This window comes from Haliotis rubra, unplaced genomic scaffold (assembly GCF_003918875.1).
Source record: "Haliotis rubra isolate DU_JTF1 unplaced genomic scaffold, ASM391887v1 Scf704, whole genome shotgun sequence".
Classification (NCBI taxonomy): Eukaryota; Metazoa; Mollusca; class Gastropoda; order Lepetellida; family Haliotidae; genus Haliotis; species Haliotis rubra.
Window position 1 is genome coordinate 1 of NW_025767418.1, and position 13,533 is coordinate 13,533.

Below are 13,533 nucleotides of genomic sequence, written 5' to 3' on the forward strand. Positions count from 1 at the left end.
CTACTATCCTTGTCCACATTGGGGTTTGTTTGTATGCCATATTAACACATATGTAGATGCAAGAACACAACTCGAAAACTCGCATCGACAGGGATTTATTAATGTTACTATTTTCGGTAGTCGGTGACAAGTCATTGGCTTATTATCGTTGACATGACTCGGTCCATCGATGAGGTTTAAGAAACTAAAAGAAACAAAATGATTCTTTTAGCTAATACATCAATTACAGCATTTACATATAACTTTTCTGAATTTTCAAATATAGGATTTCATAATTATCAAATATAGCTATTCAAAATTGTTAGGTAAAATGTTTGAAGATTGTCCGACAACGCATTTGAGTAACATGCTTCAATAGCAGCTTTCTATCAAAATACACAATAATAATGGTCAAAATATTCCCATGATAACTCCAACAACATATACTATTCAAATGTCATATAAAGTTATACAATGTATGATTAAAAGTACTCACATTTGTGTTGCCATACGGAGAGATTTGCAGACAGCCAAGTGACCATGTGGATAGCACAGTGAATCAGCCTTTGCATGAAGATTTTGTGCAAGGGTTAGGTCATGTGACCATCAATAATGAAAATGAGGCTATATATTTACTAATTAAATTTACAAAAGTTTTGCCATTACGCTGGATTTGAACCCTAGCTCTTTGGATCACAAGTCTAATGTGTTAACCACTAGGCCACCGTACAATACACTCATTCATGCCTGGTTTAACAATGCTTAACATTACTGAATATAACATAACTTGTATTTAGCATTAACACACCCGGCCCGTTAAACACACCTAGGGTGTTTAAGACAAAACAATACAATAATGCGGAATACCTAACTGGTCTTGACAACACTTAATACCTGAGATAATCAACTTATTCTGCAGCAGGTACGAGCAATACTAGTTTGTGAATTGGCCTTCGGAGATCTGAACCTCTTGTCTTGAGGGTCACACTTCTGACAAAGCCACGACTGTCGGGTTCAGTGTCCACAACGCGAGAGCCATGAGCCAAGCATTCCTGGGGAGGTTATCGTCCTGGGGAGGTTATCGTCCTGGGGAGGTTATCGTCCTTGACCAGAACAATATCGTTTACCTTGAAGTTCCTTTTTGGAGCTTGCCATTTCTGACGTTTCTGAAGTGTTAAAAGGTACTCCTTTCTCCATCTACTCCAGAAAAGCTCTGCCAAGTACTGTACACGTCTCCATCGGCGGCGTGCGTAGACATCAGATGCCTGAAATACTCCAGGTGGTGGAATGTACGCACTGGATCTTACCATCAGCAAATGGTTGGGTGTCAATGGTTCTACATCTGACGGATCACTGGACATTGTTGTCAGAGGCCTAGAATTCAAAATCGACTCAACTTCACACAGGAGTGTTCTATACAGCTCATCATCAAGGCGTTGACTGTATTCTTGGAGAAGCGGGTTGAGAACACCACGGACAGACCGTATCAGCCTTTCCCATACACCTCCCATATGACTGGCTGAAGGTGGGTTGAACTTCCAGATGATGTTCAGTTTCAACAAGTAATTGTGAACTTCAGACTGGTCGATTTCATCAAGTGCATGACAAAGTTCCTTGGCTCCACTAGTGAAGTTTGTGCCGTTGTCACAAGAGATCTCTTTCACTGCTCCTCTGCGGGCGATAAAACGTCTAAGAGCATTAATAAAGGAGTCTGTATTTAAGGAGTTGGCAGTCTCTATGTGAACAGCTCTGCTAACCATGCAAGTAAACAGGACACCATACCGTTTTACTTCCTTGCGTCCTTCTCTGACGGTGTGAGGGCCAAAACAATCTAGTCCAGTGCAGGTGAATGGTGGAGATGGCTGTACCCTGTTGGTCGGGAGATCGGACATAATCTGCTGACCGGTGGACATCTTTAATCTCCTACAAAGTACACATTTGTTCAAAATACTTCTGACAGCAGAATTAGCGTTTGTAATCCAAAATTCCTCTCTTAGTGCAGACAGGACATGGTTTCTACCAGCATGACCTAGTCTCTCGTGTACATCACGAACAATCAGATCGGATAGAGGAGACTTACGTGGCAATAGGACAGGATGCTTCATGGTGTCGCTGATGTTGGCATTGCTCAAACGACCTCCAACTCTGAGTAAACCATCCACAAAGCATGGGCAGAGATTGCGGACAGGACTACTTCTTGGTAGTACAGTGGGTCGATAACCCATTTCTGTGTTCTTAGAGAGGATTGCGATTTCTGAGCCATACTCCATGTGCTGAACAAAGGAAAGAATACTCTTCTCGGAGTCTATGAGTTCTTGAAGTGACAAAAGAGCGTTATTTGAGGGCTTTCCTTTTTGAGACTTGCTTTTCAGAAAGTTGAAGAACCTGCGATAGATTGCGACTGCTCTTTTCAGTCTGTACCAGGATGAGTAATAATTGAGGAGTTTACTAACAACATCTCCAGGGGAATCCGCTGTCTCATTCAACGTTGACATCACAGCAGCTTCAATTGTTTTCTGAGGTTCCGAAATTGATTTTGAATCAGGCATTCTCAAGAACTTTGGACCATTGAACCATTCAATGGATTTCAGGAACTGTGAGCAGCTAGATCCTCGAGATGCAATGTCAGCTGGGTTGGTTTTGGAATCGACATACTTCCACTGTTCTGGTGTACTGAAGTCCCTGATAAGCTTCACTCGGTTGGCGACGAACACTGGAAATCTGTTCTTTTCACTGCGAATATACTGCAGAACAGTTGTTGAATCTGTGTAGTAGGTGACACGGTCAATGTTTACATCCAGTTCCCGCAGGAGAAATTGTCCTATTTTCACAGACACAGTAGCAGCTGTCAGTTCTAATCTGGGAATAGTCAGGGTTTTCAAAGGAGCCAGTCGAGCTTTGCCCAGGAGAAGTGTTGTGTGGATGTTTCCATTTATGTCAAAAAAGCCTAATGTATGCAGAGCAACCATATCCTGTGGAGCTAGCATCAGAGAAGATATGTAACTGTTGAGACAATACATCACCAAAATCAGGAGGCTTCAGACATCTAACAGTTAGACCTTTGAGCATTTCGACTTCCTGGAGCGAATTTGTCCATCTGCCTGCGAACTCCATACCGATGTTGTCATCCCAGCCTAGATCCTTGTCCTTACACAAGTCTTGAAGGATTCTTTTAGCAGGCAGCAGCACCGGTGCGACGAGACCTAGAGGGTCATACAAGGAGGACACCATGGACAGAATTCCTCGTCTAGTAAACGGCTTCTCTGGCAAGTCAACCGTGTACTTGAAGCAATCCAGCTTGGTATCCCACTGAAGCCCCAGTGCTCTCTCCATGGGAATATCATCTCGACTGAGGTCAACGGCTTGAATCTCCTTGGAGCGATGTTCTTGAGGAATGGAGGACAGGACCATCTTGCTGCTGCTTGTAAACTTTGTCAAGTTGAATCCACCATCCGCACATGCAAGCTTTACATTCTTTATCAAGTCACTAGCACACTCATCAGACTCCACAGATTTCAAGCAGTCGTCGACATAGAAATTGCGTTCTATCGTTTGTGCAACCTGGTCGTCATAGTTAGATCTGGACTTGGCTCCTGTGCTTTTCAGGGCATAATTGGCAACAGTGGGAGAGGATACAGTTCCGAAAGTGTGCACAGTCATGCGGTACTCCTTCAGCTCACTATGAACATTACCATCAGGCCACCACAGAAACCGTAGATAGTCCTGGTGCTCCCGTGGAACCTTGACTTGATGAAACATGGCCTCTACATCTCCCATGAAGGCAACTTGGTCTGTTCTGAAACGAGCTAAAACACCAATGAGAGAATTGGCAAGATCGGGGCCTTGTAGAAGAACATCATTGATTGATAAACCTCCATACTTGGCGCTACAGTCAAAGACCACTCTGATCTTGTTCAGCTTTTTCGGATGATACACTCCATGGTGTGGCAGATACCAGACGCGTCCAGGTTGGCAAGTAATCTCGTTTGCAGGAACTTCAATGGCATAACCCTTTGCCAGCAGTGTATCCATGAATGCAACATAATCTTTATGATACTGTGCATTGCTCATCATCTTTTTCTTTTGCCAAAGTACCCTTTTTTTACAGCTTGCTCCCTGTTTGATGGCATATTTAAATCGTTACGAAAAGGAAGAGGAATTTCATAATGCCCATCTACGAACCTCAATTTTTCCTCGGTCTCCTTTATAAATCTTTGATCTTCAATGGAATAGCCTCGTTCACCAGGGACTTTCCCAACATCAGCCTCGTTAAAGTCTAGTTCAAACAACTTCAGCACAGTGTCAGGGGGTGATGCATTCTGATACCTTCTCATGTTCCTTTAGAGCAACCATGTTGCATACAACTGATTTGTCTTCCAAATTACACTTGACCTGAAGAGGGCCATTTACTGTCCAACCAAGTTTGTACTTCACAGCAAAAGGTCCATTGCCAGATGATGGGGTGACTTCAAGAGGTCGAAGACCATCTGAACAGTTACTGCCGATAAGAAGGCCAATATTCAGGTCTGGTCGATACAGCGGCATCATTTCAGCAACATTCTTGAGGCCTGGTAGTTGCATCAAAGCATCCGATTTAGGAATATTGTCGTGACCGACAGGCATTACATCTTTACAAAATGTGCGTGGCAAACTAACAAACTGTCTATCAGAGAGGTCGGAGATCACAATATCTGATACCACTGTTGTGTTGATGAGGTCTGTTCCGTTCATCGTTTGCAACCTCAGCAACGTTGGTGTTGACTTTGCTTGAAGTTCATCCTTGAGTCCTTCTGTGATAAAGCATCCTGTGCTGCCGTTGTCCAACATGGCGTACGTTTGCACAACCCTATCGCCTCCATTCTGTCGGACGTTAACAGGAAGTATAGGTTGAAGCACAGTCTCTTTAACCTTGAATCGTTGATTGTCACAGAACGTAGCTCCAGTGATGACATTAGACTCGCCAGTGGATGACTTCTCTTTTGAAACATAGTCCGGTTGCCCCTGTCTTGATTGAAAATTGTAATCATGTAAAGCAGTAGGATGACGTTTGCCACAGTGTTTACAAGTTCTTTTTTTCATGCAACCCTTTGAAATGTGGTTAAGTCCATAACAACTGTAACACCGGTTACTCTCCTTCAAATACTCTCGTCTTTCAGAAAGTGTCTTTTGTAGAAATAACTTGCAGTCGTCAAGATCGTGAGACTGTTTACAGTGGAAGCAAGAGATGCCTTTGCTTTTACTTTGTGATTCACTTCCGATATGAGTAGCGAAACTTGTGGATTGAGACTTGTTTGATTGTTTATACTTATCAGAGAACCTATCCTTACGACTTGTATCATCATGTTTGGAGAGCAGTGCCTGTTTACTGTAGATAGGTTCATTTGCAGATCTTGCAGCGAAGTCGATGAAGTCAACGAGATGCTTGAACTCCACTTCCTCCTGCCCATTCAGTTTCATAGTCGTAACGCGATCCCTCCACCTGCTTTGGAGATACGCCGGGAGCTTCAAAACAACACACTGCATGTTTGGTGCATGATTAAGGACAATCATATGAGAAATACCTCTCATTACATGATAACACTTTGTCAGAAGAATAGAGAATTGCTTGAGTCCTACGTTGTCCTCATTCTTAAGATTAGGCCAAGTACGAATCTTGTTCATATAAGCTGTCGAGATTCTATAAGGATCACCATACTCTTTGCAAAGCAGGTTTCTTGCAGCAGCATACCCTGCTAAAGGATCCATATGAAGACAACCAGATATAAGATCTTTGGGCTCACCTTGAAGTTGTTGATCGAGGTAGTAAAGTCTATCTGCCTCACTTGACGTATGTGGAGCAATCCTGGCATCGAACGCCATGAGGAAGGCTGAAAACTCTGTCGGGTCTCCTGTGAACTTGGGCACTTCCGGTTTGGGAAGAAACATAGCATGGGACATCTGTCTTTGTGTCTCTAGAACAGCATGGTTAAACAATGAGGACTGATTATCAACAGCAATACTAGCACCTGGATTTTGAGAGGTATGATTCAATGAGCTCTGATTTACTGGCAAAAAGTCTGCTGCAGAAGGGTTAATTTTCTGTTGACTGATCTGATTGTACTGTGACGACGGAGTCGTGACAGATCTTAATGTGACAGTGGGATCACCTAGACCTTGACCTTGACCTGCAGCATCTGCCTCAGAGTACACCTTCTCTTTCGCCGCTGTCTTAGCAATCTTGGTATCAAGCTCCACTTCTTTCAGCTTCATCTCAGCCTGGGCACGAGCTTGGAACATGGACTTCTCTGCAAGAAGCTCTGCAAGTTTCGCTTTTTTCATGAGTATGTGAAGATTTAACTGAACTTGATTTACCAGAACGGTGTGAATATTTAGACTTAGAAGATCTATTAGTACTCACTGAACCTTTCTGTGACGCAGATTCATGTAACTCATTAGCCATTTCTCTCTCTGCACATAGGACCCAGCTTACTAACGAGTCTCTGAAGCACAGGAATGATGATTCCTTCTCATTCGAACTCTCTCTCTCTCACCAAAGCTCTATCTTCTTCCTCAAGTTGACTGCAATACAAATCTACACATGATTTATAATATATCAACAAATCATTAAAGTTGTCAAGACCAGATTTCACTAAATGCAAGTTGTCAATGTTTTCTTTCAAACGATCAAGTTCATTTTTTACTCTTAGTACATGCTGATAAAGAAGAAACAGTCTTATTTCTCAAAACTCTCAAATGTTCAATTCTGCCTTTTTCTGTAACAGTTCTGTTTTGACGTAACTGCATCCCAATATTTGTCGACACTCTCGCGGTGTTCTCACTATCACCGACACCACCACTGTCAGTGTTCACATCACCAACTGTGGACGTTGTTTGCCCCTCAGAAGAATGACGACGTGACCATTCCTCGCTGTAGAGGTGACTATCATCATCAACGTTGCCCTGTGACGCCATGCCTCACCCTTGAACCTTGAGCACTCCGGACGTTTTACACACGTTACACGGTGGTGTAAAACTTGCAAGGATATCAGCAGCCACTGCTAAACGTTGGATGCTACTGACCACCCATGTAACACTTGACTGTCTGCAAATTTTCTTAAACAAATGTAGATGCAAGAACACAACTCGAAAACTCGCATCGACAGGGATTTATTAATGTTACGATTTTCGGTAGTCGGTGACAAGTCATTGGCTTATTATCGTTGACATGACTCGGTCCATCGATGAGGTTTAAGAAACTAAAAGAAACAAAATGATTCTTTTAGCTAATACATCAATTACAGCATTTACATATAACTTTTCTGAATTTTCAAATATAGGATTTCATAATTATCAAATATAGCTATTCAAAATTGTTAGGTAAAATGTTTGAAGATTGTCCGACAACGCATTTGAGTAACATGCTTCAATAGCAGCTTTCTATCAAAATACACAATAATAATGGTCAAAATATTCCCATGATAACTCCAACAACATATACTATTCAAATGTCATATAAAGTTATACAATGTATGATTAAAAGTACTCACATTTGTGTTGCCATACGGAGAGATTTGCAGACAGCCAAGTGACCATGTGGATAGCACAGTGAATCAGCCTTTGCATGAAGATTTTGTGCAAGGGTTAGGTCATGTGACCATCAATAATGAAAATGAGACTATATATTTACTAATTAAATTTACAAAAGTTTTGCCATTACGCTGGATTTGAACCCTAGCTCTTTGGATACACTCAAGCCTCTAATGTGTTAACCACTAGGCCACCGTACAATACACTCATTCATGCCTGGTTTAACAATGCTTAACATTACTGAATATAACATAACTTGTATTTAGCATTAACAATGGTCGGGTTGATTTGGAAAACATATCCAATTTTGGAAAGATCATGTTTCTAATTTTGGAACTTTTTGGAAATATGATATTTCCAAATTGGAAATGTTTGGAAATCACCATTTTTTTTCTTGTGTCAGACCTTTGACAGAACGAAATGCAATGCAACTATTCTCTTTCAACTTGTCAGTTTTTACGTAACGAACGTGTCAACGAACGCTTCATTGGTATTTTCGTCGAAAATTACCCAGAACCCGGCAACGAAATATTTATTGCACTCCTTATTAAGTATAGGAACTCTGTATGTTAATACGCAAACACGAATTTTAAATTATTTCCATCACAGTGATAAGCGCTTGTTGAGAAAAGGGGTCTCGGTTGTCATAGCTGCAGGTAGACAGGCGTGTTACCACACTCTGTCGTTCATTCAGTTTTATCGACCTCTGTGTACACAGACAGCATGCCATTCACCCTACCCGTCGTCAGCCTGACTGTACAGTAGGGGTGGGTATTGCAGAGAATTTTTATATTGCGATATATTGCGATGCGGAAGCATATATTGCGATATGTATTGCAATTTATTGCAAGGATTATTTTTTTAACAAAAACTACTTATAATCGAGTTAATGCTTGATTATAAAGCAAAGACACAACAAAATCACTATGATTGATTAACCTTTTATAAAAACTTTTAATCATGACAAAATAAAAATGTAAGTAACATTTGGCTTAATGAAACAGGGAAAAGAACAATTCAAAAACGGAAATATCCGAAGATTTCCGAGTGTTACGAAGTTTCCGAATGCATGTCAAAATACCGGTTTTCAATCAGCGTATCGCAAAACGTATCGTTTTCATGTCTGAAACCGGTAAATACCGGTAAACCGGTTATATTGCGCAGCCCTACTGTACAGTTAATACACATACAGGCGTTATGGGTGATGGCGGTGAAGCTGCTAGTACTTAGTACGTGAAATGTACACTGAAGTTCCGGGAGTATATACTTGTATCAGTAAAGGGCCTTTGTGGTATGTTGGTCATGCAGTCTTTAGGGCAGCGTAGGGGAGAGGGTCGCCCGTGGATTGTGGTTGCTGCTTCAATTCTAGTTCGTGAAATGTACATTTAAGTTCCGGGAGAATATACTTGTACCAGTAAAGGGCCTGTTGTATGCGTTGGTGATGCAGTCTTTAGGGTAGCGATAACGTTGGGAAGAGGGTCGCCCGTGGGTTGTTGTCATAGTGTGAAAGTATTCCCCCGGACAACTGAGTCTCAGAGGTAAGCATGTAAAACAACCAGTGAAGGAGTAAGTGAGTGAATTTAGTTTTACGCCGCACTCAGCAATATTCCAGCTTTATGATGGCGGTCTGTAAATAATCGAGTCTAGACCAGACAATCCAGTAATCAACAGCATGAGCATCGATCTGCGCAACTGGGAACCGATGACATGTGTCAACCAAGTCAGCGAGCCTGACCACCCGATCCCGTTAGTCGCCTCTTACGACAAGCATGGGTTACTGAAGGTTCATTCTAAACCGGACCTTCATGGGTACCAGTGCAAGGGAAGGTGGAGTAATGGTAAGGAAGAGTGCAATCACGTCCATAGAGGTAAATAGATATGGGAGTTTATATTATTTTATCCACTAGAATGAATAGATGTAGAAGTTTATACTTGTTTGATACTTCTTCAAGGATGAACATATTTCGGGATTTATATTTCTTTGACACTTCGCCAAGGATTAACATATATGAATGGTCAATGTAACATCGCCAAAGGCCCTATGCCAAACCTGTAAATACTGTCTATTTATGTATGCCTTGCATATGTGAACATCTGTTCATAATTATAATGTCATGTAAACATGTACTGGGAAATAAAAACGTTAAAATAAAACAATATAAATATAACTATTGCCATATACACCGGGATATAACTGAAATGTTGTGAGGTTAAAACAAACTCCCTCATTCATGATAGAACCACTCAGGGAATATGCTTAAGATCTGTCATATATTTTCTCAACAGTATAACTATGTATTTCGTCGAGCCAGTGTTACTCAGCATCCAAATGAAGCCCCTATAAAAGAAACGGGAACCAACTTGGATTTTGTCTCTGTGAAAACCGACGTGGAATCCAGGAATGAGGGTGCGGTCAAAACTCGACCTACCATCAGTAAAAAGAGATCTGAGTTGAAGTCACAGCTGCAAGAGAGACCTGGAATGAGTCATCGACACAGAGATCTCCCAAAGCATCACGGGAAGTCTGATGAGGTCATGCGTGGTAATGTGACAGTGGAATGTCCGCCTACAGCCAAAATTGTCCGGATCTTCACAAGCAGCACATTCACAGGTACCGTTCAGCTGACAATGTCAAGGACGACGCACACGTATCTGCACATTTCTTCAGTCATTATTGTCTGAATAAGTGGCCTGTTACCATTCGTCCATCAGATTTAAAATACAGCTATACAGTCAAAAAAATGTAATTCTTCAAAGGCATTTAGAAGTTGGTGTAGTAATAAAAGACAAATATATGGGTAACAACTTCTTTATTTGTTTCATACGACGTTTCCGGGCTAGTTCTTGCCCCTTCTTCGGGTGGATAAATCAGAAACATCGTGTGATGTCGTGTCTTACAAAAATATGTTTTACGTACTTTGCATGCAGTACATTAGTAATATATACTAGCCACATAAAGAAACTGTGCATTGTCAAAATATTATCCCATTTGATAAGTACGATAACAATGTCTAAGGTACATATAAACTTTAATGGAGGGATCATGAGACCATAACAAGTCTGGAGAATTTCAATTGAAAAGTCAATCACAATGACGTACCGAATCCACAAGCGGGACAGGGGTCAAACGACCATGTCACAAGCTCAATAACGGGTATGTCCACCATCGGCATTGAGAACAGCAGTGCATCGACGACGCATAGAGCCTATCAAAAAGGCTTGTGGGCTGTCACGCCAGATACTCTCAAGTTCAAGGACGTTATCTGGCGGATGAGGAAGACGGCGTAGACGTCGATCCATCTCGTCCCAAACAAGCTCTATCGGGGAGAGATCCGGTGAAATTCAGACCAAGGCAGTAAGTCAACGTTGTGGTGTTGCAATAAATCCATAGCAACCCTTGCCGTATGAGGGTGGGCATTGTCCTTTTGGAATGTTAACCCAGGGCCATGACGTTACAGATAAGGAATTGCCACAGGTCGAAGAATCTGATCCCTGTAGCCCACACCAGTTAAGTTGCCCTGAACAATCACCAAAGGCGTGCTGTTATTTCACCCCAAATCATCACGGAACCACCACCCAAGCGATTCCTCTCCAAGACACAGGCCTGTGCATAACGTTCTCCCACGCGTCTATAGGCACGTTGACGTCCATCACTATGGGAAATGTTAAACCTGGACTCATCTGTAAAAACAATATTTCTCCACCAAAACAAGGGTCTGCGGACATGATTTCGGCACCACATTCGGCGAGCTTGCCGATGACGATGTGTCAGGATAGGCCGTATGGCGGGACGTCGTGGTCTGATCCCGTGATGACGTTAACGTTGTCGAACTGTGTTGGGGTGGATACGGCGAAGTCCTGGGATGGTTCGGGCAGTCATCACTGCAGTCTGAAACCTGTGGCGAAGATTGGTCACCCTTATCCATCTGTCCTGTCTTGGCGTTGTTACACGTGGACGTTCAGAACGTGGCCGATCGATGACGTCATTTGTGTTCTGGTAGTGTCTCACCAGTGCAGAAATGGTGTTCCGGTGGCAGTGGAAATGTGCTGCCACTTGTCGTTGAGACATTCCCCCACGGACCATCCCAATGGCCTCATGACGTTGTGCAGACGTGAGCCTTGGCATGCTATGCGTTTCAATAGTCGTTTAATTTTTTGAACGATCGCAAGGGCAGGGCTTGAGCTTTCCAAAGTGACAGTATTGTGTGGCATTCATTTACTCTGTTTCTCTTTCCCGGAATGCACGTGCAACAACGTATTGCATGTCTCAAGGACGAACCCACTGACGTCACGGAACGTGGCACGTGCATGCATGTTGGATACATGTCACTAATCTCTGAGTTTAAATCCTTATGTTTCTACACAGGTTTGATAAATTTAGATTTTAATTTTTTTATGCACAGTTTCTTTCTGTGCCTAATATAGATACTTTAACTTGGGATCATTTACAATCTAGTGTCTGCCAAAACAGTTCTCTATTTTGACTCGTGTTTGTTGAGGTGAAAATTTGACTTGGTATATATTTTGTATGCATGTTACATAGGCGCCATCCATACGGCATGACACGCTTACCTTTTCCAAAGTTTCAATTCAAAAAAAGGTTTCCATCAAACTAAATCAACAAGACATGAGTACACTGTGTGAAGCCCACGTCCGGTATTCCCCGCTGTGATATCGCTGGGATATTGCTAAAAGCGGCGTAAAATTAACTCACTCACCTACTCACAGATTCACAAGCGTTTGTAATGATGACACGCCATGTTTACGTCTTTGTTTACGCGCAGCTTTGACAACAGAAAGCCGGCCGAAAATCACGCCTGTATGCTGACATTTGTAAGCGGATAATTTGGGTTCCACGAGCCTACCTTTCACGACGCGTTTAACGCGATAGTTATTGGGGCATTATGTCAAAGCCCAAATAGAACTGTACGTTTGGACCGATCTTCGTATTTGTATTGTGTCAATGTCCCCCCCCCATGTGGAATCTTTGTGTGTTGAGTAAGGTCGTCACTATTTCACTCTCCATCAGAGACCGTGTTCTCTTTATCGACTGTTACCTTGCTCAAGGGAGGCAATTCACCGCAACTGCTCGTCTCTCGAATACAATGTTTGTAAATGGTAACTATAAACATTTGCAGTAGGCCTAATTATGTTTATGATAGTTCAACTTCAGTTAATGTGTTGGGAGCAAATAGACCTTACTTCTGGTCCAAGTCGCCCTAAAACTATATCACCACCACCACCACCGTCTCTCGTCCATGATTACAAACCTTCGTCGATTTTATTCCAGTGCTGTGTTGAGGTGTTTGTCGGGTATACTGTCCCGGTCACGTTCGATATAACGCAGGATTTATGATACACGTTAAACCATTGGATATCGTGTGTTGCTGTAGTCCCAATACTATTTACATACCACCCACACCTTCTGATGCTCAAGTGCCATAAGCTACACGTGTCACATGCCAATACCGGAACTCGCAGCAGAGCTACAGATATCTTTTTTGAGTCATTGAGTTATGTACTCGCTTGTGTTCACCGCATCCTAATATTCCTTTGCGTAACCAAATATATTGTACCTACATCACTCAAAACTCATTTGGGTATTTTGCCATTTTCCATTAATTGTAAACATATGTATAATAAAGTTTAAATGTTGGTTTATGTGTTTGTTATTTATATTTGATATGTTATATGAGAAACGATAAGAAAGACTGCAAGTTGCCAAGTTCAGGTGCTGAAATTGAACCTCTCAATATACCTCAGTTATTTTATCTTTCTTTGTTTGTACGCATGTAAGATCAAATTTAGTGAGTATTTACAAACCGTCAAGCGTACTTGTACGCAACAAACTTAATAGGAATTGAGTTTTCACATAACTATTTGCGTAATTTACGCAGATACGCAGCTTATCTGTACCTATGGTCGCAGTGGCACAAGCTACCGGTAATACAACCCTGAACTATAATACCAATCTATTCCATGCAAGGT

At 42.0% G+C, this 13,533-nt stretch overlaps 2 protein-coding genes and 2 long non-coding RNA genes across 4 annotated transcripts; all 4 read right to left on the bottom strand.

Moving 5' to 3' along the window:
• Positions 1 to 79: 79 nt before the first annotated feature.
• On the bottom strand, positions 80 to 632 carry LOC124258970. The gene is made up of 2 exons (XR_006893720.1): positions 476 to 632; positions 80 to 184 (listed from the first exon to the last, which is right to left on the bottom strand). It is a non-coding gene; the product is annotated as an uncharacterized LOC124258970 (long non-coding RNA).
• A 408-nt stretch (positions 633 to 1,040) lies between these two features.
• LOC124258978 lies at positions 1,041 to 4,053 on the bottom strand. The gene is made up of 2 exons (XM_046693041.1): positions 3,096 to 4,053; positions 1,041 to 2,959 (listed from the first exon to the last, which is right to left on the bottom strand). The coding sequence occupies exons 1-2, from the start codon at positions 4,051 to 4,053 to the stop codon at positions 1,041 to 1,043; spliced, it is 2,877 nt and encodes a 958-aa protein (XP_046548997.1).
• Positions 4,054 to 4,281: 228 nt separating this feature from the next.
• On the bottom strand, positions 4,282 to 6,297 carry LOC124258962. The gene has a single exon (XM_046693030.1). The coding sequence runs from the start codon at positions 6,295 to 6,297 to the stop codon at positions 4,282 to 4,284; it is 2,016 nt and encodes a 671-aa protein (XP_046548986.1).
• An 812-nt stretch (positions 6,298 to 7,109) lies between these two features.
• LOC124258975 lies at positions 7,110 to 7,626 on the bottom strand. The gene is made up of 2 exons (XR_006893722.1): positions 7,506 to 7,626; positions 7,110 to 7,214 (listed from the first exon to the last, which is right to left on the bottom strand). It is a non-coding gene; the product is annotated as an uncharacterized LOC124258975 (long non-coding RNA).
• Between the last annotated feature and the right edge of the window lie 5,907 nt (positions 7,627 to 13,533).

Coding starts and splice junctions, on each gene's coding strand:
- LOC124258978 (XM_046693041.1), bottom strand. CDS start 4,053: ATGATGAGCAATGCACAGTATCATAAAGATTATGTTGCATTCATGGAT. Junction 2,960..3,095: donor AGGCTGGGATGACAACATCG/GTATGGAGTTCG, acceptor CTCTGATGCTAG/CTCCACAGGATATGGTTGCT.
- LOC124258962 (XM_046693030.1), bottom strand. CDS start 6,297: ATGAAAAAAGCGAAACTTGCAGAGCTTCTTGCAGAGAAGTCCATGTTC.